The sequence below is a fragment of the Apis cerana genome, linkage group LG6, assembly GCF_029169275.1.
Source record: "Apis cerana isolate GH-2021 linkage group LG6, AcerK_1.0, whole genome shotgun sequence".
Classification (NCBI taxonomy): Eukaryota; Metazoa; Arthropoda; class Insecta; order Hymenoptera; family Apidae; genus Apis; species Apis cerana.
In genome coordinates this window covers 14,091,204-14,116,933 of record NC_083857.1, presented here as the reverse complement: position 1 = coordinate 14,116,933, position 25,730 = coordinate 14,091,204, and the positions used below count along the sequence as shown (strand labels likewise).

General features: G+C 42.1%; 1 protein-coding gene and 1 long non-coding RNA gene across 29 annotated transcripts in view; one reads left to right on the top strand and one right to left on the bottom strand.

Annotated features, from left to right (window-relative positions):
• Positions 1–25,730, bottom strand: part of LOC108000905 (uncharacterized) — a 212,793-nt gene that overhangs the window by 39,538 nt on the left and 147,525 nt on the right. For all 18 annotated transcript variants that reach the window (XR_009830277.1, XR_009830275.1, XR_009830276.1 and 15 more), the window contains 3 exons: positions 24,897–25,260; positions 23,233–23,530; positions 16,026–20,948 (listed from right to left, as the gene is read on the bottom strand). Coding sequence is in view for 15 of the 18 variants with exons in the window: in XM_062076564.1 (XP_061932548.1) it covers positions 16,026–20,948; positions 23,233–23,530; positions 24,897–25,260 (5,585 nt within the window). In the remaining 3 variants the exon portion in view is untranslated. The remainder of the gene's footprint in view (positions 1–16,025; positions 20,949–23,232; positions 23,531–24,896; positions 25,261–25,730) is intronic.
• LOC108003810 (uncharacterized) lies at positions 733–6,580 on the top strand. 11 transcript variants are annotated; one of them, XR_009830281.1, is made up of 8 exons: positions 733–1,310; positions 1,388–1,460; positions 1,545–1,658; positions 1,985–2,402; positions 2,578–2,704; positions 2,806–3,051; positions 3,263–4,286; positions 6,318–6,580. It is a non-coding gene; the product is annotated as an uncharacterized LOC108003810 (long non-coding RNA). The 11 variants fall into 11 exon arrangements; XR_009830280.1 differs by having other exon boundaries at positions 2,574–2,704; XR_003699024.2 differs by lacking the exon at positions 1,985–2,402 and having other exon boundaries at positions 1,403–1,460; positions 2,455–2,704.

Here is a 25,730-nt window from a genome sequence, read left to right as displayed (position 1 = left end):
GAACTAAATCAATTACCTGTGTATTACATCAAAAAAGTTTCATCGAACTTGTTTCAGTTAATTAATAGACTTCTGTAAAATAATACTTTCAGATTTTTCTCTTCATTCTAATCGGATCGGAATTTCTTGGACTGAAATATAAATATAGAGCATAGAGAAATGTTCGTGCACTAAATTCCATTCAATTACATTTGGCGTTGAATATTAATTGGGAAAGAATTGATTAATCTCCTTGCTATTTTATACGAAACTTTCCTCGACACTTTCGTTCCTTAATTTAATTTATTTTTTTTTTTTTTGCAATAATGATATGGAATAATTTTAAAATTGGAGAAATGTATGTTCAATTAATCATACGAATAAGATAATTAAGTTCAAATGAATTCAAATATAAACTAATATTGATGATTAATGTTTGTCGAATTATAAAATATCAATCGCTATTTTCCTATCCGGATATATTCGATTTTAAGAAAATATTTATTTTTAATATCTTCAATAGACATAAACGTGTCCTATAAAATATACCAATTAATATTTTCTTCAGATTTCACTTTTTATAAATGATAAATTTGCACTTTTATTAATTCCTTTTCTGAATTGAACGATGATACAACGAAATTGTAAAATTAATCGAAACTAAACTAATCACACAGGTTATTAACTGATTGAAATCTGCCATATTACTATTGACATATCGATATATACACATCGATATATACTATTGTATGATTACCAAAAATATCCCTTTGCGTAAATGTAAAATTCCCCAGGCGGAACTAGAATGAAGTCATGCACAGATCGACATAACGGCGTCGTTTCTATGACACCTTGATCTTTTCTGCGCCAGTGCCAAGTGGAGCGTCTATATTTACCAGAGACACGCGAGCACGCGCGCGCCGTAGCAAGTTTCTGCACGCTAGTGGATAATGTTGGTGGATTAAATAAACCGTCGCATTAAATAGCATCGTTGCATTTCGCTCTTTCGTGGCACGAGGACTGTCCGGCAAATAGGTCGACCACGGGCATTCAATCTTGGAAGAACGAATTGGATAGAATTGGTACCGTATCGTCAACAATTTTTCTTTCGGTCAACGGACACCCATTTTATATTTAGAACGGGTATGGTCGCACGGTAACTTTTCGTTACGCCGGTTGTTTTGTCTGAAATTCGCGTGACGCAAGCGCATTATTCGCGCGTGTTTCTGCCATTCCTGCATCGACTGAGCGATAACTCGATAATATCGTTATGACTTCGCTGTTACCGAGATATTACTGGAAGATTGATCGATAAAAAGAGAAATTTACGGGTACCATTATTTTGTTTTCAATTATCGTCTTGCTATATTAGTACATTATTTTTAATTCGAAAATTGTGTTAATACAGTGCATTTCAATGCAGGACATTTCTTTATAATGCGATGAAAAATGTACTGTTCCCATATAACATGTTAAATTAGGTTAAGTATTTTGTTCCTCGTGCCCTTTTTTAAAAAAAGAAAGATATCTATTTTCTTATTTTTTTCTTTCTTTGTTTCAAACAGATATGTTTTTCTCTTAAACGTAAACGTTTATCGATATGGAAAATTAATGCTGAAATATACAGCTGTCTCTTACTGATGATTTACTGCCATGTCTGGATCAGAAATATAACATTGGTACGTCATATCGATTATTCTGTTTTAAAATTTAATCTCGTATGTAGAATAATATTTTTATTTATCAATTTAACGAGCAATTGTATATTATATATTATATTAAAAATATTACACAAATATAGTACGCATTGCAAAAAAAAAAAATAAATTTTAAAAAATAAGTATTAAATGTTCACATGAATTTAAATTAAATTATGCTCGTTGCATTGTAATTCTGTCATATTCACGTACACAAAATTTTACTTTGTTGTATACCGGATTGTATCATTACCATCTGAAACGACAGAATTCTCTTGCAAACATGTTTTACTTTGTTTGTTTCAAAGCGGACAAACATCTACACAAATAGAATTTCGACCAGCAAAAGGATGACGTGTAGTAAGAGAGGTTATAGCTAGGGATTGTTCACCCCATAGTTTTGACCGCTATAGAGCTTATGATGGTGTTGCAACGCCAGACATCTAAGGGAATCAGAGTTGTTATTGGAAACGTTGTCACGGGGATGCTGTCCCTCGTGTGATCAAAATTCTATTTGAGATGTTTCTGGGGATGTCTCCGAGGTCATCACGAGTCTCGTCAATTTTGCTTTGATGTTACGGTTGTTAGAAATTTGCATTAAACTAGTTAATTATTAAATCAAACTTGACTAATTAAATTCACGTCATATTTGATTTATACATGATACCAACGAACAAAATAGGATATAAGATGTGTCATATTCTGTTAGACATAACTTTGTATAAGGTAATTTCCATTTTTAAATTTATTATCGTGAAAATAACTCTCATTTTTGCAGCATGTCAATAACTTTATCTAATTTAATTTAATAATAACCCAAGCCAAATAAATTTTAAATATAACGCATAACTTTTGAACAATAATAATTGGAAAGCTCATAATTTCTCGTTCAACAAGGAAGATAAATTCGAGAAGATAAATTAATTGTCGTGGAAGAATACAAGAGTTTCGATGAAAGAAGTCGGTAAAGTGAGAGAGAGGGGCGAGAGAGTGGGAAAGGAAGAAGGGAAGAATAGAAATTGATCGAGGTAGCTCGAACAGACCTGCAAACAGACTTCCATAGTCATTTGTATCGTTGCTCGACCTGTTGCTGTTCAAACGACCGAACTGTTGATTTTTCTTTTTCTAGGATGCTCCGTGCACTTCCATCCTCCGCACTCCTCGCTCGAGGGCTTTTTATTACAAGCTCTATTGTAAAAAAAAACCACGGCCAGTCGTAATAAATATTTTACGTTCTCGCAATCGTTTTACTGCATTGGGATATCCTGAACGTGAACCACCCGCGGGATTTCGGCCTTCTTTTGCCTTCCAATCGCGCATCCCTTTCGAAGAATGAGCGCCTATAATCGACAATCTTCGTGTCGCCCTCAAATAGGTAATAATATAACCGGTCGATGTTCGTTTATTATTAGTAGGAAACCATTTTTTCTTCGTTTCGTAAGAATTTACGATTCAAAAAATCGGCGAAGAAAGATTCGATTTTCGATATCGGTGATATTAAAAAATAATTGTTTCGTATAAATTATTAAATAGATTTAATTTAATTTTAAATTATTATCGATTTCTTTCTTTTCTCTTCTTTCCAGATATTTTCGAGGAACTTTCTGGTCGTCCAAAAAAAAAAATTGCAAGACGTCATTCGGTTTGCTAACATTTAAATTTAGAATTCAGGTTTTCGTGGCCGTAAATAAATAAAGATTCGTATTTTTTTATACCGGTCTTCATAAATCTCGCAAATTGTCGAAGCATTTGTGTCGCCATTTCTGCGTCATCTTGCACATAAAAATAAACCGTCGAACGCGTACGTTAGCACGAAAGATCGTGAAAAATTTAACTTTCCTTTACTCTCGAGAGTCGTTCAAGTTAGAATGTTGCAACCGATCTCTGGTATCGATTGGATTTAAGAATTCAATCGTTAAATTTAAACAGTTAAGTAAGTAAATCTCCTTGGAAACTTTAGAGAGACCATTTCTTTTTCATTCAAAATAAATGTAATAACACGAACGTGAGATCATTTCGCTAAATTGTACCTATAGAAAGAATATATTAAAAATAAAGTATAAAATTTTATAATTTTATACTTCAATAATACGATCATTGCTTCGTGAATATATTATAGCAAGAGAATACGTTCTGACTGCAACATAAATATATATATATATATTTCAATGAAAAAAAGCTATATTATATACATTTAACACATCCTGTATAGATAGAAAATCCACATCATTTGTAAAATAAAATACCACTTCTACTTCGTTAAAGAAATTATAGCGAAGAATTTCTTCAATTCGGATTTTTTAAATTTTTCCCATTTTTTACTTAGAATAATTTCCATCGAAATTAAACGTGCGTGTGTCCATGACGAAGTTAATAAATCGAGAAATCGAGCACGAAGGTTTTTATCGTCGGACGAGTCCATTTTCTTTCTTGCGCGTGAACATTTTCTGTGGCGCTGTTCGCGTCGATCGAGGCGAGAAGTATGCGTGTACAAGAGTGTCGACTCGATGCCAACTAACGGGATCTGTAGTGATCAAGTGGGTCAGACGAACTCGATCCCGACTCCAGTCCCTTCGTCGATCAGCCATCTCGTCACGCGGATATTTCAAGGTAAAAGAAAATTGTTTCGTTCCCGTGTAAACCGTACGCGTGAAAATATCATTGTCAACGTTCTTTTCGAAAAATGTTCGTATCGTAATAAAATTCGATATTTTTCTGGTGACAAAGTTTGAAATTGATATAACGTGTGAATTTTTTGTCTCGGGTGATAGAGCGTCTGGATATCGTTATTTTGAAGGTACTTGTCAATTATTAGAAGATTATCGAGAGATGTCAGGTATGAATAAATATCAGTTCCGTCAAACTGATGGAATTCAGATTGACGAGGGTGCAACACGGTGAAATTTGGTTAGGTTAGAAATTACGGTAATTGGAAAGAAGAGGGATCAGGAGCTTGTTTAAGGTTTGCCAAGTTTCGGATCGAAGGGAAACTTTGATTCGCTCTTGAATTTACTCGCTTGAGAGTAGAGTTCACGATAGTGGTATACTTGTTGTTGTTGTTGTTGTTCTCGCGATTAATTCGAAGATAATATTCGAATAGCCGTGCAGAAAATAATATCGAGATGATATTAAGAATTTCGTAATAATTTTTACGAGTCTCTCTCTTTCGTCAATTTTATTTTTTTTTTTTCTTTCTTTTTTTTTTCGACCAATTGTTACGATTTCGAATTAACTTGCGTCTCGAGCGATTAAACAACGGAATAGAAATTCATTCGACATAATTCCATTTTGAAAATTTATCTATCCAATTAATTTCAAATTTCGGAATTTCAATAAGAATGAAATTACGCACGCGTGTAATTCAATTATTTAACCCGTTACTTTTCCAGATAATATTAACAAATTCCCCAGTTTTACTCGACGATTCATTCGATATATATACATATATAATCCGATCGATTTCACTCTCGAACAAAAATCGGCTGTAATTTAATCACATTTCTCGGGTTTATCCAAAGTATATTATCCCTCTTTTACACGAAATGTCGCTGCTCGAGGATTAATTGGATTTTCCGTCAAAGAGAAGCATAATTCGCGATTTAAATCGATCCAAAGTTTCTGGCCCATCCTCCATTTACCCGCAGTCGGTTTTCACCCGCTCTCTCGAGAAAAGAATTCGCACTTCATCTCGGAGTGAAGACTCGTGGCTTATTCACCCGAATTAATTGAATCACGGCGACACCTCTATGGAATTCGGGCCAAATTATGCCCAGTTTTATATCTATAAATTATATATATTAATATTATACAAATTACATTAGAAAATTATGTATATATAAATTATATTAGTGATAAAAGCCAAAGTCGAGTCTCTACGCGATTGATCTCGTCTCGATGGATTCGTTGTAAGCAAATCTCATCACTGAGAGGATCCATTTGCAATATAAATTTGTTCCTATCGATCGACAGTTATCTTCCATTTTTTTTTTCCTTCGATCTAAGGCATTTGTCTCGAACTTTATTTCAATTTCAGAAATTAAATTTAGCTTTAAATTACCACACTTTTTCGCGTCACAAATGGAGGGAAGGGAGGGGGCAGGAAGAAAAATATATATATTATTACAAAATTATATTAGAAAATTGTGCATGTATAAATACACGATTTAATCGGGCAAGTGTCACAAATGGGAAGAAAAAATTAACACGCGTAACAATAATCAACAATGTCAAAATAATCAAAATACCGTTAGAAAATTATATGTATTATTATAAAATATTATCGTATAAAATATTATACGCATAAACTATATTAGAAAATTGTGTACATATAAATACAGGGCCCGGTTCAAGCAAGCCGAGTCGTTAGAATCCAGAAACGAGATCCAGAATCGAGGGTACGGTGTCGAAAAATCGGAGGCGGCCGATTATGTAATGTAAACGTGGCGAGGGAGGGGGGAGGCCGAGGCAAGTAACGGTATCCACGTGGCAGAATGGTTGTGCATCACGTGGCACGTTAAATCACGCTTTCTTAACGGTTCACAAGCCGAATTCGAGTCGTTCCATCTTCTGATTCAACCACTATCTATATATATATATATATGTATATTCGTGATATTCGTGAAAATCGCTCGCCTGTTCCAGGTAATTACATCATCGCGAGCGGCTGATTCCTTAATTGCAGACGAAGGAAGGAAGGAAGGAAGGAACGAACCGTGAATCTTCGAAGAAAATTAATCTTGACGAAACTGAAATTGGGAAAACACTGCATAAATTTTTTGCGCCTCTTATTTTTCTTCTTCTTCTTCTTCCTCCTTGGAGAAAAATTTATCAAAGAAACAAATAAGTCGTAATATCGAATAATAATAATAATCAACTTTGCAGAGCTGGAACAATCTTGGGACAAATTTTTTCTTTTTACAATTTATATTTCTGCCTTATAATTTATCCAATTTCCCTTGCTTGCGAATTTAACGGGTTTAGAGAGTTTAAAAACCACGGAAGAAAATTGCAAGGAAGACGAGTAACCTCAAATTTATTTCCACTCGCGTCAGACGTTAAACGTCTCGAAGAGAGGGGAGAATCGTCGAAAGTGAGAAGGAGCGATTTGGAAATCCAACGATTTTGGCTCGTGGTTACACTCCTCCTCCCGAGGAGGATCCATGTGATTTTCGTTGGCCGCGACCCAACGCAACCGAGGACTCGTCCAGTTTATAAGAGACGTCCCGTTTCTCGAAGCCAGCGCTTTTTTCGACGATGCTTCTCGAGGACGATTTGCTTTCAAGGAGAGGAATTTAAATTTTTCTTATCTCGCGAAAATAAAAGAAGTTCCATCTTGTTTGTTCGATGACGGTTTAAGAAGAGATAAAGTGTTTTGAAGAACGTTTTCTTACGATCGTTTATTTATTAGAGTCACTCTAAGTAGCTTTCGAACGTGCACGACGAAATATATTTCGTTATACGAGAAAAAGGATTCTATTGGATAAAGCGACGATAATTTTAAAAAATATATATATATTAAAAAGAATACAAGATAATAGAATAGGTTGAAAAGTTACGTATATTATTTTCTTTGTTTTAGAAAAGAATACTCTTTTCTTATTTTTCGATCGCATGCAAATTCTATCGTCGGATGAAAATAATCGGAGAAGACGTTAAACGTTTCGATCTGTATATAGAAAATGAAATAATGGTTGTTGTATACATACTGTACTTTCCAGACCAGCAACTGCCGCAAATCAGCCCGACTTTTCCACCCATTTTCCTCCGTGTCCAAACGCGCACACCGAGTTTCAGACACGCGTTCAAGACGAGGGTCGCGCTCGTCCGCTTTGTGACGGATTCCAGTGCACAATGCTCGATGCGTGGCCACAAGCGTGTCATGAGTGTGTCACGCGCCTTCCTCGTTTCGTCTTCGTCGTTCTCACCACGCGCATCTGTCTGTTTGCACGGCAAGCACAAATAATTGACACGGTCGATCGATCACAAAATACAGTCTCGATAAACGATGGATTTGGAATTCTTCTTTGCGCGAAAACTCGAGAGATTATTCGTCCGTATAACCTAATTTATCGTGAAATTATTTCTATATTATAAAAGTAAAAGATTTATTTTACTTTCACTCGTAAATTGATATATAATGATACGATGATAAATTATTATTAATATGTATAACAATGTAATGATAATTTCTTCGTTACGCTACGTTACTACTACTGGTCACCGTGAAAATGACGGAAACGGGAAACAAGAATAACTTTCTAAACGAAAAATAATATCCGACAGATTAAAGGAGTCGATAATTGAAGAGAAAATTCCTTGACAATGTTTCACTCGTTGCAATTGCATTTCTGAAGTGAAAGCGACAGATTGTTTCCCGAGTTGTTTGACAATAATGGAACGAAAGATTCAACGAGGAATAAATACAAAAGCGAGCCCACAATAACAAGTTTGAAAAGAAAATCGACGATAGATGTTCAAAAGGAATTCTTTGTTCGTGAAAATATCCGGATAATTTTTTCCTTGTAAAATGTTTTCATAGACGAGATAAGATAACGATACGGAAAATAAGGAAACTCGTAAAATAAATCGATATCTTTTCCTTCGTCAAAATACTTTGAATTGCGCGTAATCGTCTCTAGAAAAAAAAAAAACACGAAATTTCTATTCCTCAAATTACGAATTCAATTAACCAAGAAACTTCGAAACTTTCGATTGCCAGAGTCATAATCGAGTTCACGAAATACGGAATCCAGTATCGAGCGTAAAGTTAACCGGCAGAAATTCCGATAAAATTCACCGAGAATTATATGGAGAGCTCGTAACTTTTACGACCCGGCGATTATTACAGTATCGTGAAAAAGAATTGGACGCTTTTCGAGTCGTGAAACGAGTGCCACTAGTCGTATTATAAAATGGCTGATGGTAAAATCGATTGTTTACGCATTTCGCGGACAATTTGAACGAGGATCAACGATCGAAGTAATGAACCGTGAGAATACTCTTACTCTTTATTACCTACAATCGATAATATCTTTGGTAATTATCTCGAATTAAAACCGCCTCATTGATTTCGCTGCCCTTGAAATAAATTGTCTATTCGATGCTTGGTTTCCTATTAAATTACAAGTTTGTTAGATTAGAATCGTATTTAAAAAAATAATTTGAGATAAATTTGATGAGATTTAGATCGATTATTTTTATTTATTTATTTTTTTGACAACATATTTCAAGTTCATCGAAATCTCGCAAAATTCCTTTCCTCGTGAAATTTAAATCGGTCGGTCGCATTCTTGGTGAGGTTTGGCGTGAAACTTGATACTCGGAGCGGACGTGCTCGAAATATTTGGAATCAATCGAGCAAAATAATTCAGCGAACGGTCGTGCGCACAATGCGTGCACGTGTGCAATGGAACGTAGCGTCCAGAAGCCACCGAACGCTCAAATATTGACTTTAGATATTGGCCCAATAAATTAGACCATTTAACGATACCGCGTGAAAACGTTTCTCGATCCGCGTCTACATTACCAACGCTATATTCCGAACAAAAAGCCGTTCATCCACAGTTTTTATACCAGAACGTATTTACCCGTTTTTCGACGTTGTGCACTAATGGTCTAGCATTCGAACCTTATATTGACCATTTTCGCGTTATACGCATTTTGGTGTCCGATTTTCTCTAATTTTAATTGTGCAGCTTCGTTTTAAATTGCTTAATAATTTATTTGCGCGAGTTGAAGTTTATTTATCTTTTCTGAAATGGACTTTGCTCGTAAGGTATGTACGTGGCTAATGTTATGCAAGAATTTTTAAATTAAACTCGAAAAGAAAAATTTATACGCCTTTATACACGTACAAACATTGAATCCGACACGTAATAATATTTATTGAATTTAGAGAAATTATTAAATTGTGGAACGCAACGTGTTCGAACGATTTAACGTAAATTTAACGTTTCGTGCATTAGCTCGTAAACGTTCGCGACCTTGTCTGAATTACTTCGCGTTAACGCTCTCCGTTAATACAACAGTGGCTTTCTACCACTTTGTAAAACGTTTCTACATCGACGCGATCCGCTTTGCTTTTAAACGAAACGTCACGTTCCTTGAGCCAACGCTTTTCCATGCGTGTATCCCCGCGCGAATCCCATTCCAACTTCTAAAATCGATCGAAACAAACTTGAAACAGTTTCAAAATCCCATTATAACCCATTATTTCAGTATATACATATAAATTCGAAAAAACGAAATTCAAATTTCCCGCGCAAATGTTCGAAAGAAACGTTGAAAAGCGTCACAATTCCATTTTCTTTTTCGAAAAAAACCTGTCCAAAACTCTCTCTCAAAGAAAAAAAAAATCATCTCCTCTTAATATAATATCGAAAAACCGAAATAAATTATTCTCGAGAAACAAACCTTCTTCTCTCACTTCTTCCGGTTCTTTCGAATTTTCCAAAAAAAAAAAGGAAAAAAAAAGAGAAAAACAAGAACGAAAAAGAATCGCGCGAGAGGCGAGGTGAGGTAAGCGAGATCTCGGATCGATTGGAACGGCGGAGTGAATGGCGCGTGGTGCCGTGGTGAGCGGCATCGGCTGACTGACTGACTGAGTCCCCGCGAGTGTCGTGTGGCTGCCTCTTTCGTCCGATCTCCCCGAGTGTGTGCACTCGTTCATTCCGCTCCGTCCTCGGCGTCGATTCAAGGACCGCTCCAATTCTCGATACCTAATCGCCACGAGGCAGGGGAGGGGAGAGCTTTTGTTTACCACGCGCTAGGCTAGGTGTCCCGTTCCCGCGCGATTCAATTGCCGCTCCGCCTTTCAACGCGCGAATAAAAGTTCCCCGATATTTCGATTGTTTACCGCCACCGCCCACGTTCACCTCTGCTGGCAACGCGGCCGCGTGCGTCGGACAAGCGATCGCGCTTGGAACATAACCGAACCGAGGGAGGATTGGTGTGGAGCAGAAAGGGGAGGGAGAGAGGAGAAGCACGGATGTTGATTGATGGTTTTTGTTGCTTCGTCGTTCGGCACCGAGCGTAGGGGGGCCGAGGATTGTTTCGGTGGATCGGTTGATTGAAATTGGCCTCTCTTATATTCTTTTTTTTCCCCTCTCTCTCTCTCTCGTTGGGCTATAGATATACGTATATCGTGGGATTGGGATTTTTACGGGGTATGCGAAAATTTTTTTCGAAATTTCACTCGATCAACCGTCTTTTCAACGATCTTTCTTTTTTTTTAATACGATTATTTGATTCGATGGAAATTAGAATAAATCTTTTTTAAAAAAAACTGCGTTTCATAAACTCTATTAATTTATTGAATTTAAATACGCGCGAAAATAAATTATTTATTTTATTCTTCTGAGAAATCGAAGGATATAAGGATATAACCTTTGGACGATTAAATGAATAAGAAGAGAAGCGTGGTGGAGATCGGAATAATGGAAAATGGGATAAAGAGATCGAGTAAAACAATCTTTCGTTGGATATGTGCTGATCAAATATTCCGCAACGTATCGATGGATATTATCGTCGGAGGCGTTTTTCTAATTCGAGAACGAAACCGTGATCCAAGGATGGATCATCTTACGTACGATCGATTGTAATCCCTCATCGCATCGAATATGATCGAATTCTCGTCGTGTCCAGCAGTCGTTTAACCAAATTTAAACAACAAACTCTCTATTCATCTTTCTATACACAATTCATGGAATATTTTTATGAGATCAGAAGCAATTATTTAAACTTCTTCCAGCCTCGAATGAAATTAAATATATTTCCATACAATGAAAGATCAATTTCAAGGGGGTACGAAAGTTCATCCCTCCTGTCCTTACTTATCCCTATGTTCTCGTTACGTATACATAGATATAATGGATATAACAAGGACGATATCGTGATATGGAGAGACCTTTCCAAATCGCGTTTACAATCGCCTCGCGACGGCTGACATTTCGCCAGGCAGCGAGCAACGATGACCGGCAACCGCAACGATGCCATAAACGTGGTTTGCTCATCGCGTCGTAAACGCGTTAGACACGTTGTCGTTGTACGTTGCACTTTGTCGCGGGTTCAATAGCACGAGGGAATCGATGAAGGTATTACAGTGTATGTATATATTTATGTATACATATGTACGAGGTGTAATATACGGAAAAATAATATAAGCGAGTTTCATTAATTGAATTGAATTCGTTACTCGAATAAAAAATTAAATTTACCTTTTTATAAATAAAATAAAGGTGTAATTTGAAAATTTGGATTGTATCGCTCGTTCACGATTATTAATTAAAAACAGAGATTAGATGGAATCTGTGCAGATTCTCCTGCCATCAACTTTTTTTGTAAAAAATATCGAAAGAGCGTTCATCTTGAAGCAAACAAATAAATAAAATGCGCGAATCGAAAATTTTCACTCTTCGAATACTTCCAAGAAAAGTACTCTAAACAACGTATAAGAAAGAGAAAAACATTGATATAAATCTAACTAATCTATTGAATATTCGCAAATGGAGAATATAACACGCCGATAATACGAACGAGCGTTCATCTTGAAACAAATAAATAATAAAATGCGCGATCGGAAATTTACTACTTATTTATACTCGTAAAAGAAGTAGTAAGAAAACGATTCTATCCTCGAGCCACCCACGTACACGCGTCAAATATCAGCAATGGAAAAGGCGATCGGTAGTAATACTCGACGAACGATCATCCTTCCCTCGATTCACAGGTGGAAGGTTGCGCTCCGTCACGCGTTTCTTCCTTCGTGTTTCTCTCGTTCGTCGCCCGGTCGAACCCGTTTCGATAGGCCGGGTCGAGTCGAGGAGGTTCTTTTTTCTCTCTCTCTCTCGCGCTTCCCCTCCTCCCTCCCACCAGTGGCATTAATCCGGGCGCTCGTTCGGCCAAGGTGAACGCACTTATTAAGAAGTTGCCGCAACCGACCGTTATCCCGAACCACTCGCGTTCGCGTTCGGCCAGTCGATTTAAATCCGCTCGCTTTTCCACGCGATATTTCAAATCCTACTCTTTTTCATTTTTGCCGATCTTGGTGTTTTCGATGGCGAGCAAGAGGGGAGCGATTTTTTTTTTAAATTTAATTTGAAGTTTGAAATTCTTTTCGAAGATGGGAAAAAAGGATTTGAGAAAATTGAATCCAAGTCTTGGAAAATTCTTTTCGACGGTGGGAAATGGGGGTATTTAATTTTGGAAAGGATTTGGAATAGTCTTTTCTGGTCGAAATTTGATTCTTGGATTTGAGAAGAATTTGAATCTTACAAGTATTGTTGGTTGAATGAAAGTAGATTGTTGTATTTTTTTTCTTATAATCTTGTCTCGAAATTCTTGGAAACTCTCGAAATCCAGAACACTTGTAAAACGTAAATATAATTGGGTTGTTGTTAGTCGAAGCATGAAAATAGTAGATTCGTATTGCCGCGATATTCTTGTTCGTACGAATCGTTATTTGTCCATATTTCGACGCAGAATAATAATCCTCAGTAAAGAAATACACCACGTGATTCTATTATCTTCGGATTCAAGGTTGTTGTCATTGAAAAAAATCGGGCTTCTCTTTGATTTGATCGAAAATACAAATAAAATTGGATTAAAATTATTTTCAACCAGAAATTATTTTATCATCCCCAAACTTGTCGTTAAAATATTCTTATTCTTAAGCTCAGAAAGAAAAATTACTCACGGAAATTCCAGGACGCTGCGTCACTCCGTTTACATAAAGCTGCAACAATTTCTATGGAAGGTAAAACCGAGGTAAACCGTCATTGATTTCTATTTTTCGTTTTTTTTTTTTTTTTTTATTGTCAAAAGTGCGATAGATCTCGTTTCCCGATTGGAACAATTACTTTTTTTTTTCCTCTTCCTTTTCGATCTTCCTCCTTACATGATATAAATAAATTTGTAAAAAAAAAAAAATACAACTCGATATTATTTTTCTTTTATTCAAATCCATCGAAGGCACAACCAATTATTTATCTCGAGAAAAGAAAAACATGTCTTTTTTCATCTCGTCGTATTGTGGGAAATTTCTTTTTCAAAAAATTCCAATATATTTCACGCAATGCTTAATTAATTCTTAAACAAAGATACGATTATTATTATTATTATTATTATTGTTATTACTATTATTATTATTATTATTATTATTATTTTATTTTCTTTCAAAATCTCAACGCGAAGACGTACAAAAATATTTTATAAAACTGAAAATAATTAAGAGGGGAAAAAAAAAGAAAGAAAGAAAGAAAGAAAATTTACCCCTTTAAATTATTACGCTTAAACGCTAAAAATATTAATTGAAAAAATATATATATATATATATATAAGAAAATAGAAAGAATAACAATGATTACTTGACGTGTCTATGTACACACTCTCGCGACTCTTAAAATTAATAAAAGGAAAAAAAAAAACGGTCGGTAAAAAACGTGTAAAACCCCTGCAATCGTGGCTCATCGAAATCGAACGAACGATATTCGAACGCGTCGCCATTTAAAAGTCACGTGTTTTACTCCTGTACCCTGAAAATTCATTATTATTATTATTATTATCGTTATTATTATCATCATTATTATTATTATACTTCATCTAGTTTCATTCATCCATCTATCCGAGATGAATGGCAAAATCTGCCTCTTGTGTTCTTCTCTCTCGCGAAACTTCCTCTTATGCGATAATAAATAATACACGTATGGTTAAACAGGCCGTGTGCAAGTATTATCGACGGAAGCGTGGTGGAGCGCAGTTGAATTGTTACCACGTTAGGCGCACGCGCGACGAGCGCGGAAAGGAAACACGACGAAAAGAAGAAAAAAAAAAAAGAGGATTTCGAATAACGTAATCTCGGATCGTGCGATCCGTTTAACAAGTCGCAAGTCCTCGTCACAATGGCCGCTAACGAGAGACATTCACGCATCGACTCTCACGCAACAACACTCATCATCTGTCGGGCCGTGTTCCAACTCGCAACTTTTTTACTTTGGACAAGTTTGGTCGAACTGTAGCACTGCCCTCTTTAGTTCGTTTTTCGTTTCTTTTTTCATTTTTCAAATAATCACAGTTTGAAGTTTCATTCACAGGATTCGTTGAATGGAAATTATTTTTGTAAACATTATTTATTATTTGGAAGGAGAAGACACTTTGCATCGATTTATTACGCGAGATATTACTAAGTACGAACGTCCGTTGTTTACGCGGATCGTTGAGTATCACGTTGAAAGTGTTGATTAATTCGTTGAGACTTTAGTTTATTTCTCGCAAATTAGTTAGTTAGGATATTTCGATCTAAGGAGGACAGTGATGTAACATCGACGAAAAATTCTGTTATTTCCAAATCGTGAAATCGAGCAAACGTGACTTCGATTTACATCGTTTCTGCTCGAGCAAACGATCGGATGCAAGTTGGAACGCGGTCTTCTTTATCGACTAACAATATATAAGTAATACAAGAATTTTTTCCAGACTCGAATGGTGCTTAACCGAACGAGTTGTATAAATGATGGTTTTATATACATATATATATATATACACGTATATACATATACATATATATATATATATGTGTATATATAAAATTTTGTTCGTTGTTATCGACCTGAAAATACTACATTTAATTCTCTAAAAATATATAGTTTCAATTGACGATCCATCGTTGGAAAAAAACGATGGAAGGACGAAGAGAAAGAGAAAGAAATATATATATATATAAATACTTGGCCTATAATTTCGTAAGATTTCCTGTTCGATTTTCAAGGTCACACCAAGATCATCCTCTTAATAATAATTACGAAATAAGAAGAAGAAGAGAGATCAGTGAAGATTTTGAAATGACCTTGAAAATCATAAAAAAAAAAAAAAAAATCGACGCTTGGATGCGATCGCATTGCGCTCAAGAATCCAAAGATCATCGATCGAAAGGGATCGAAAGTCTCTCGATCTGATCAACGAAATGAATCGCAACCTCGAAATCACTTTTTCGAAGAAAACGAAGAGAGCACATAATCATTTACTCGAAAACGATCTATCGAGAACGATATCGTAAAATTCGCATAATTCGAGTTTTGGAATCCAAAAGAACATCAGAGTATGTCATGTGGCAACGAAACGCTGTACAAGGCCACCGTGAAGAAAAGGAAAAAAAAAGAAAAAAAAGAAAAAAACGCAGGTACACATGATATACAGATACGACCGTATTGGTTTGCTCCATACGAGCATTTCGACCGATCGACGAGATGGAAGAACAGGTATATAGTCAGCGAGCGAGAGCCAGTCGAGGATTTGGAACACGGCCAGTCAGTCACTTCCTGAACACACCACCGGATGCCTTGAGGAGCCACTCACCTGCAGCCCTGTTACAAGCCTCCTTGGTCTCGTTCAGCTGTTGCCTGTCGCTCGTGATCGCGCTCGTCGAGGTGGTGGCCTGCATACCCTTGCACTCGAGCGCCTTCAGAACGACACCTCGATCGTGATTGGTCAACGAGAACGCGTTGACGGCGAGAACGTCTCCAGGCCGTTCCACGATTGGCAACCCTCGCCCCGAGTCCGCCATCGAGCTGCGCTGCTGCTGCTGCTGCTGCTGTTCCTGGAGTAAGCAGGCGCTCGACAACAGGTCCCACTGTCGCAGCTTCTCCCGATCGAGCTCGAACGCCGCGGACGCGGACGCGGAGATCGAGCGAACCGAGGGAAGGTTGCCTTCCTCTAAAAAATGATCCTCGACGATCGTAGTAGCGTTCGTGGTCGTAGAGATGGCGGCCGCGTCGACGGCCGCCTTGCGATAGGCCTCGTTCTGCGCGTCCCACACGTAACCCCCCGCGTGAATCCGCTCCATCGACAGGCTCTCGTAGGCCAGATCGTCGACCACCTCCCCCTGCTCATCCTCCTCGTCCCTGTCTCCCTCCCGCTGCCCCTTGTTGCCTCTCCGTTTCACTCGAGGCCGGTCCTCGAGGGGACACGAGCTCTCCCTCCCTCTCGAGAGAACCACGCTGTCGTTCACGTAGGTGGCGCCACGGGTTATCTTGTTCCTCGCTCCCTTCGACTCCGGATTGGGCGCGGCGGTCGGCTGCTGCCTCGGCGGCTGGTTGTCCAGATTGTCCAACGACCTGGCGTTCCGCAAACTCACCCTTCGAAGGCTCTCCCTCCACAGGAGGTCCTGTTCCCAGGGATCGTTGAAGTTGTTCGTCGAGGAGGAGACTCGGTCGATGGCGTCGTTGGCGTCGTTCGGGGGGGGGTGTCGTTCCGTCTGGCTCGGTTGAACGGCGGCCACGCGGTTGCTTCTGTTCCGCTGCTCGACCAGATTCTGAAGTCCGACGTCGTCCAACAGGCCCTCCAACGATCTCGATCTTCTGTGGGACGTGGCCTGCGACGCGGCCTCCTCCCCCCGACTCGCCTGCTGGCCGCTCGACTTGTCCCGCAACCCGTGCGGGTACAGGTTCCTGGCGTTGATCTCGGGCGAGGAGATGTCGGGCAGAGGGTCGGTGGACTTCACCCTCCTCAGCGTGTCCGACTCGTAGAAGTTCTTCTTGTCCACGAGGTCCGCCTTGCTGTCGCCCAACAGTTGGCAGGTCGTCTTCCTGAGCTCGGCGGCGATCCGCCTCGCCTCGTCGATGTCGTCCACCTGGATCTGCCTGGGAGGCGCCTGCCTCGAGATCGGATTCACTATACGCCCTATGTCGTTCCTCTTGTTCATAGCCGAGGCGTCGTCCCTCTGATTGTTCAACTGGGGCAACCTGGACGTGTGGCCGATAGGCGGCTTCTCCCTCGCCTCGGCCGCCGTGTCCACGGCGTTCGCGCTCGCTTGAAGGTCCGAGTAGTAATAGGGGGCGGCGCTCGATTGCTGGCTGTGGGGGCGAGGCTCGCTCGGCAGATACGATGGGGGGCAGGCGGCGGGTTTGACCGTGTTTGGGCTTGGATAGCGGGTGGAATCCTGGCTCGACGAGGACCTGCGGTTCGACACGATCGAGTATCGGGCGGAATCCTGGCTGGCCGACCTCGAGTGGTGGTGATGGTTTTGGAAGCGTTGTTGGTCGGGATAGGGGGGAGGGGTCCTGGTCGCGTTACCAGCCAGGCTCGTCGTCGTGGTTGTCGTCGTCGTCGTCGTGGCCGTCGTCGTCGCGCTGCCAGCCGCGGAATTCGAGCCGGTGGGGGAGTGGTGGTGGTGGTGGATGGACGAGGATTGGGCGCTGGCCGGCCTCTGGCAAGCCATGGAGGTGGAGATCGAGGCGGCCAGCGAGTAGCTCGACTCCCTGCTGTGGGACAACAGGTTACTCTGGGACCCGATTCGAGGCCTGTGGTTGCTGCTCTCGTTCGAGCTCCTGAGGGGGGAGAAGCTGGAGATATTCTCGTAGTGAGCGTCCCCCGTGAAGGACTGCGAGTGCTGATGGGAGGGCGGCGCGTCGCTCACCCTCATCGAGGGCAAACTGCTCGCCGACCCCATCTTGTTCCCGTACCTCGATTCGAGGTCGTCGAAAGCAGGGGCGCCGGCCCCCCTGCCGTTCGATCGCCTGCCGCTCGACGACGGCTCGTGGCGGATCATCGTCGCCTTCCGCGCTGCCTTCTCCGCCGTCATCATGCCCTCGTTGAACCCGTACACGCCGTTGTAACTCGGCGCTTTCGCGTTGAACAGCTCCACGTTGAACGCGTCCCGCGCCTGCAACTCCTCCAGATACCGGTCCAGGTCGATGCTCGCCCCGTCGAACCGGCTCCCGAGCGATTCCAACTCGTCCAAGCTGTCCAGCACCTCGCACACCTCGCTCACGGGCCTCGTCTTCAGCTGCCTGTGCCTCGCCTCCTCCTCGGCCGTCGTCCTCGAGGCCGCCACGTCCGCCACCGAGTCGCTGCCGGAGGCGCTCTCCAGGGAGATCCGGCTGTCCCTGAACGCGGAGCTGATCGTCGCGTCCGAGAACCTCGAGGGTGGCCTGTGTCCCCCCCCCTCCATGGATTGCTGCTTGCCGTTCTCCGTTCTCGCGACGGGCACCTGCGGCGACACTTTCTTCATCTCGAGGGAGGAGGACTCCTGCGTGTCCTCTTGCGAGTCCAACTCGTCCAGGGGCGGGGGCGAGGTCGGGATCGGGGGCGGGGAGACCAGCTCGCTGTCCGAGGAATCGTGCAACTCGGCTATCATGGCCCTGCTCGCGCCCAGGTAATACGAGGCGGGCCTGAAAGTGTCGGACAAGCTGAATCTCGGGTGGCGGGGCGCGTCGATCGAGTCGAGGTCCTTGGACGACTCGTCGTCCGCGTCGGAACTGTCGGACTTCAGCGCGGTTAAGATATCTGGCAGATCGGTCCTCGACCCCTCGCGCGACCTCCCCTTATCGCCGCTCCTCTTCTTGGCCCTCTCCCCCTCCTCCTCCCCCTTCTCCGACAGTTGGCTCACCTCCATGTAAACAGGCTCCATCTTGCTGTCCGAGACGCACACGAATTCGTAGTGAGGCGCGTTGTTGTTGTCCAGGGTCGAGTAGTCGCCCGAGTCGTGCCTGCCGCCCTCCTCGCCCGGAGGGGCGAGGAGCGAGCGGCCTATCCCGTTCTGCGCCATCTCCACGTACGAGCTCTCCTCGTGCTCCAGGTTCGCGAACAGGCTCTCCATCATCTTAGGATTCGGCCTGTTTTCGTCGTTCGGGTCCAATATGGCTTTCCTCGGTGACATGGGAAGGTAGTGCTCCTCGGGGGGGCTCACCGACTCCTCCTGCTTTATCGTGGGACTCGCGGTGCCGCTCTCGTCGCCCGACGACCGGTCCCGATCCACGTGGGTCAACAGGGACTCGGTCACGCTCAACCTCCCTCCTCCTCGACTCGGATTGGACAGGCCGTCCTCGAGGATCGCATCCTCCTCCTCCTCCGTTTGAACTTCGGGCACCCTCTCCCCGGAACAGGACCTCTTCTTGCGTCTGAAAGAGGACGCGTCGCCTCTCTTCCTGCTCGAGGCAGCGTCCTGATCCTCTTCGTTGTCCGGTTGATAACGGCGATCGTGGCTGTTCTCGCTCTTCCCCTTCGCCTCCTCCTCGTTCCTGTCGAGATCGCTGCCGGTGTCGTACAACAACGCCTCCGAGTCGCTGAACACGCCGCGATGCCTCAATGCCTCGGCCGCTGTTTTGCCGCCGTATTCCCGCGCCTGCCGGGACTTTCTCTCGAAATCGGCCAACAAATCCCTCACGGATTTGTTGCTGTCCGTGGACGCTTGCTTCGCGTGGCACCCGTCCTCCCCCTCCTCGGCCGCCGCGGAATCGTTAACCGTCGATCGTCGCCCGTGCCTCGAGTCGCCGCCAAGAGCGAAGTTTCGTATGATGGAGGGGGTGGTCGTTTTCTTCTTCCTCTTGCCGCACTCCAGCTTCGAGACGTGGGCCTCGGTCGCTTGGAGGGGGGACAGCTTCAACGGCTGCCGCATGGCGAGCGATTCCTCCTCCTTGACGCACGACGTGCCGTCAACCAGCAACGTGTTCTCGAACGAGCGTATCCTATATCGCACCGAGTTGTTCGCGCTAGCCTCCTCGCTCCTGTCCGCCTCTCCCCCCTCCCTAGGCTTTATATACTGATAAGAAAATTCCCTCACCACCTTGCTCTCCATGTCCACGTTCGACTCCTCCCAATCGTCCTCCTCCCCCCTCCTCCCCTCTCCGCCCCACTGCACCGTCTTCTGCCCCGGCCAAGTATCCGAACTAACGTACGAACCACTCTTCCCCGACAATCCTTGTTGTAATTGCTCCTTGTTACCGTAAACCGTACACGTCTTCAATATACCCGAAACGGGTTTCTTCCTCTCCTCACCGCGTTTCTTTTCGTCCTTCTCCTCCTCCTCCTCTTCCTCTTCCTCCTCTTCGCCGTCGAGTTCCGTCCTCGATCGATCCTTGTTCGACTTTTGCTGCTTCTCCTCCGTGGGAAGAAGATGGGCTGCGGTGGCAGGTGGCGGGGCATCGATCCTCGGAGGGGAGGGGAAGCTTACTTCCTCGTAGCCCGCGTCCGGCGGTATCCCGCCCGGGTGGGGAGATGGGTGCGGAGGGGGGCTCGGGCGGCGGTCGTTGGTCGCCGTCCGTCGACCGTTTTGCGCGGTTTGGTAGTGGTGGTGGTTGTGATGATGGTTATGGTGGTAGTGGTGGTAACCGCCGCAGCTGCTAGTCCCGCGATGGATCCCGCCATCTTGATTCGAATTAGCCGGCGCACGATTGTTGTTGTTGTTGTTGTTGTTGTCTCCGATTGCCGAGTGGTGGCGGGGGCTCCTTATCCCTGCATGCGAGGGTCTGCGCGTTCGCTTCCTCCGGACATCTCCCAGCTCTGATTTCGTCCGTTACGGAACAAACACACAACGAGAGGAACGTTCGTTACTCGTTACGAGTGTGTGCGTGTCGTGCGCGCGTGTGTGTGTGTCGTACGTGTGTGTGTGTCGTACGTGTGCGTGTGACTGTGATCCAACCCCCTCCCTCCCCTTGCGACGCGATAATACAAAAGCGGAGGAAGCTTTGGAGGAGGGGAGGGGGGATTGATCGATCCTGATCGTTGCGAGAAACATCGTTCTGATAGAAAAACGATATTTCTTCTCCTCTTTGAAATTTGTTTGCTTATCGTTTGAGAATAATTTTCGAGATCGAATCCCCCGCAACGATCCGTGAAACGTCAATTCTTCGATCGGTTTTGTTATTACGTGAGGAGAGGCAGGTATATGGTTTGTTGTATAGGAGAAGGTGAAATGGCAAGAGAGTTGAAATGGCTCTACGGATAGTGTTAGTTAGACTATATATATATATGTATATGTATAATTATATATATATATAAAATTCCTCGACATGCCATGCTGACCCACATCTTGCAAAGTAGTATTACTCGGATCTAGTGTTAGCTCGGTAACGGACGGTATCGCTAGTTAAATTCCAAAGGTGTTAATATCGTTCCCATTCACCAGTCACAGCCCAGACCCCCAACAGCAGCGATAGAGAAGGAGCCCCGTACGGAGAGAACGTATTCTTTGCGCGGATTTCTATCTTTTTCTCTTTTTTTGTCTTTTATCTATTTACTTATTTATTTATTTATTTTATTTTTGTTTATCTGTCGGTTTCCTTCCGCAGGATAGGATTCTCTCCAAACATCCTTTTTGCTAGCTACGAATATCTTTGATCTAGCCCTCGACTCGGAGGGGGACGAGGATGGATGGCTTGGCGATAGAGAAAAAAACAGCTAGAGAGAAAGAGAGAGACAGAGAGAAAGAAAGAGAGAGAGAAATAGGAGAGCACGGACGAGCAAGTTTCGCAGCAGGCGTCGTCGTAAACACGTCGCACGTGTACGCTTTTTTTATCTCGTTTCGTTAACTCGATACGAGTATATTTGCTCGCCTTCTATTTCTTGTTAGTTCTTTTCCAGAAGAGGAGTTGATTAATTTCAAATTAACGTGTGATTATTCGTGATGCATACGGATTAATATATTGTTATATCAAGACTCTCAAAGGCACTTTTGTTTATTGATTTAGCGTTTAGAAAAAATATATATATATATAGATATAAACTCGTTATTATTCATGCGCAATCAATATCTCGCTTTGTTTCCATTTGTACGAAAGTATATATCTTTGGTTAACGTGTTCTTTTTTAACGCGATCTCTCGTGCGCAAAAAAAAAAAAGAAAAAAAGAAAAAGTAAAACATCATACAGAAGCATTTTTTTCATTCGTTTCTAAAGTTTTAGTTATTTTTTTTTTCTTTTTTACGCAGAACACACGCGTGAATACTGTGTTAGAGCGATTACGTACTGGTTAGAGTTTGCTATACTTGGTACAATCCAGTTAGAATTCTACTTAAGAGTTCTTTAGATGGTCGCAAATATAATCGCGTTCCTGGGACTCGAAAAATTCTGCGTAATTGTGCTCATTTCTTTCTACTTTAGAGAAGAGAGCATCGAAGAGAGAACTCGATTTATATTACCGCTAAGGAGCAATAATTGAGAGTTGAGTTGAATTAAACTTCGTTTTGATACCACTTTTTTCTTTTTCTGATAAAAAATATATCACTTTTGAACAAAGAATCTACGCTTGAAATTTGGTCATCGGAAACGTAATAAATAATAAAGCGATTCAAATTTTTACAAAAAAGATATCTTTCGATGATTTTTTTTTTTAATATATCGTCAAATTAGCGAAATTTTTACTTGGCGATCTCGTTGCAATCCAACGTGAACAAACGAAACCAAAAATCCTTGCATTGCTCAAAGCAGTAACGACTCTACATCAAAAACCCTCAACTTTCCAACCAATTTAAAATATTCCCTAAGCTCGAAACTACGAAAGAAGAAGGAGAGGAGAAAAAAAAACCACACAAAAAGCAAGTAATAATAGCATCCAAAAACGAAGTTTTCACCTCAAACTTTCCCAAACACCATGACGTGATGTTATATATATAAAAAAGGGGGGGGAAAAATTGGCAATCGATTCGATACCAATATCCCACATTGTCTACGATGTGTCTAAAAATTGTAAAAAAAGCTGGTTGTTCGATAAGCGGAGAACAACACGGTCCCAGGAACGTGGTGGAAGCCGCAGCTCAGATAATAAGTTCAGGCGAGGTGTCCCTACCTTCGTCGTCGCTGGAGTAGCTGTTGTACCGCGAAACGTTGGCGACAGTCCTCCTCCCGTCCGTGCTCTTACTGCGCGCGTGCGGCCGATGGCCACCCTCCTCCCTTCGCCTCGAGTGGCGGCCCTCGGCGACCGACGCCTCGTGGGCAGCGAGATCGAGCAGCGCTTGCTGCTTGTAATACGTGGACAGCTCGTTCTGTGCGCGGCCTCTGTTTGCCGAGGCCGATGGCTTCCGGGTAAGCGGCGATTGCAGCATCCGCTGCTTCCATTCCAGCAGCCGCTTCATCGACTCCTCGCGCTGTAATCACCCACGCATCTCGTTCCAGTCTTTGCCTCTTTCTTAAAGAACGCTGTTTTTTTTTTTTTTTTGGGGGGGCGGGGAGAGAGAGAGAGAGAGAGAAAGAGTGGTAAATGTCGCTTATAATTACCTTTGGATGTGTATTTTTTTTTACGAGGGTTGGAATGGTAGAAATCAAGATGGAATGGAAATCGAAGCGAGAGATGTGTTATAAGTCGGCAGTTGATAATTTTACGAAAATTGTTGCACAGATATTATTTTTAGAAGGATTGATTTTAAAGAAACGAGGAGAAATATTGGTTGCTCGAGCGAAATAATCGCTGGAGGAAAAATAAGAAAAAAATGGGAAATAAATTTAAGATTGGTGGCACGCGGGATTCGGACAATTGTATCGCGGATACGTAGCACGATCGAAAAATGGTGAAGTAACTAGAGTCTCACGATCGAGGAGAAAAAAGAGAGAGGCGCGATTGAAATTCCGCGCGCGAAGAAGTAACGTTTCACGTTCGTGGAAGTGCGCGAGGAACGCGACGATGACGAGGATAAAACGGAGTCGCGGTGAAAGCAGAATCACGGGACGTGACATAGATGCAGGTAGCGTGCAGGTTGCACCTTTCGTATGAATCATCTCTAGTGCGGCTACGAATTGTCCTGTCCGTCAACCAGCCGACACGCTGGTTTCATGATTACGTCATGGAAAACCGATTTATTAGTCATGCCCGTTTACGAGGCGTGCTCGCCTTCCAGAAAGTATTCGCAACGCGACATCCGGCCCGATTGCCGACTGGAATCTCGATACGATGTTCCGCTCGATCGATAAATTCTCCTCCATTGATTCTGCTTTAATAATGTTCAAGAATTTTTTGTTGGCTCGTTCCACTTTCGATTTCGTGGTTATTTTGTTGGAAAGTGGAAAGAGTTTTTTTTCCACGCTGTATATATGTATAATAAAGTAAACACACTTTTGGGAAAGGATTTTTCACAATTTTAAAGAAAAAGAGTATACGTAAGATATACAATTATATAAAAACGCGACTTGATATCTCGTAAAATTCTTAGGACGATAATAAATAAAAAGCCAAGAGCAATAACGTTAACCCATAACCGTTAATTCAAGGTCGAATTTAATGGGAGCCAAACAACGCGACTCGACAAACGCGCGAAACAAAAGACACTTTACTTCTTAATACGTAAATTCTTCTTGATCCCTTAACACTTTTAAAAATGCGTTTAAACTCACAAAGTATATGTACAAATTTCTACAAGTCGATCATAGACATCGATCAAATATAAGAAAGAGTCGAAAGGAGGTACAAAAATATAAAAAAACGCGCGAAAACATCGTCACACGATGAATGTAACCAACCTGTTGTATCTTTCGTTCACCATCCCGCGAGTCCTGCTCGGACGATCGTTCGTAATCGTCGTCGTCGGGGTCCAAGGTGGCCGGCTGCCTGGTCCTCGGTAGGCGCGCGGACGCCGACCTGCAGAACTGTTGCTGCTCGTTCCATCGTCTGGCGGCGGCGTGAGGAGCGTGACACGGTTGGCCCACGTGAGCGCTACCCTGACTCGTCCCCCTGTTTCCCCACCCCATCGAACACTCGTACTCGCGTGGAATTCTTCGCGGCACCGTCCCTTCCTCCGCCATGTGACTCAGCATTTCTCGGCTGCTTGCCTCGTAACTCTTCTCCCGCAACGATCGCCTCAGCTTCGCCTCGTTGCTGCTCATTCTGAATCCAACAATAACGAATTTGATATTTTTTTTTTTTTTTTTTAAATTTAATCGTGTTTTTTCGCGCTCGAACCATAGGTCGTAGCTTTGAATCTAAAAGTAGATTATATTTTTTAGGTCAGGTTGTGTTTTTTATAAAGATCGTTTTAGTTTTGTTTTGTCCACTTTGAATCGAAATTTGATACGATTTCTTTTTTTTTTTTTTAGCTTTCTTGTTGCTGTTCATTTATACTGCGTATACAGTCGAGCTAATTCTATAACACGGTTAATCCGCACGGTTATCCATGTTGTATTGAAATCGTGAAGCGAAACTAAAACTAATTTAATTCGTACGAACGTGTTGAAAATGTCAACAAAATGGATAGATTCGTGCAGTTGATTCTACGTTTATTTAATGTGAATTAATCCTGATCTAATTATTAAAAAAGTATCATTTTTTTCTTTTTTTAAGAAAATTTCGATACAGAT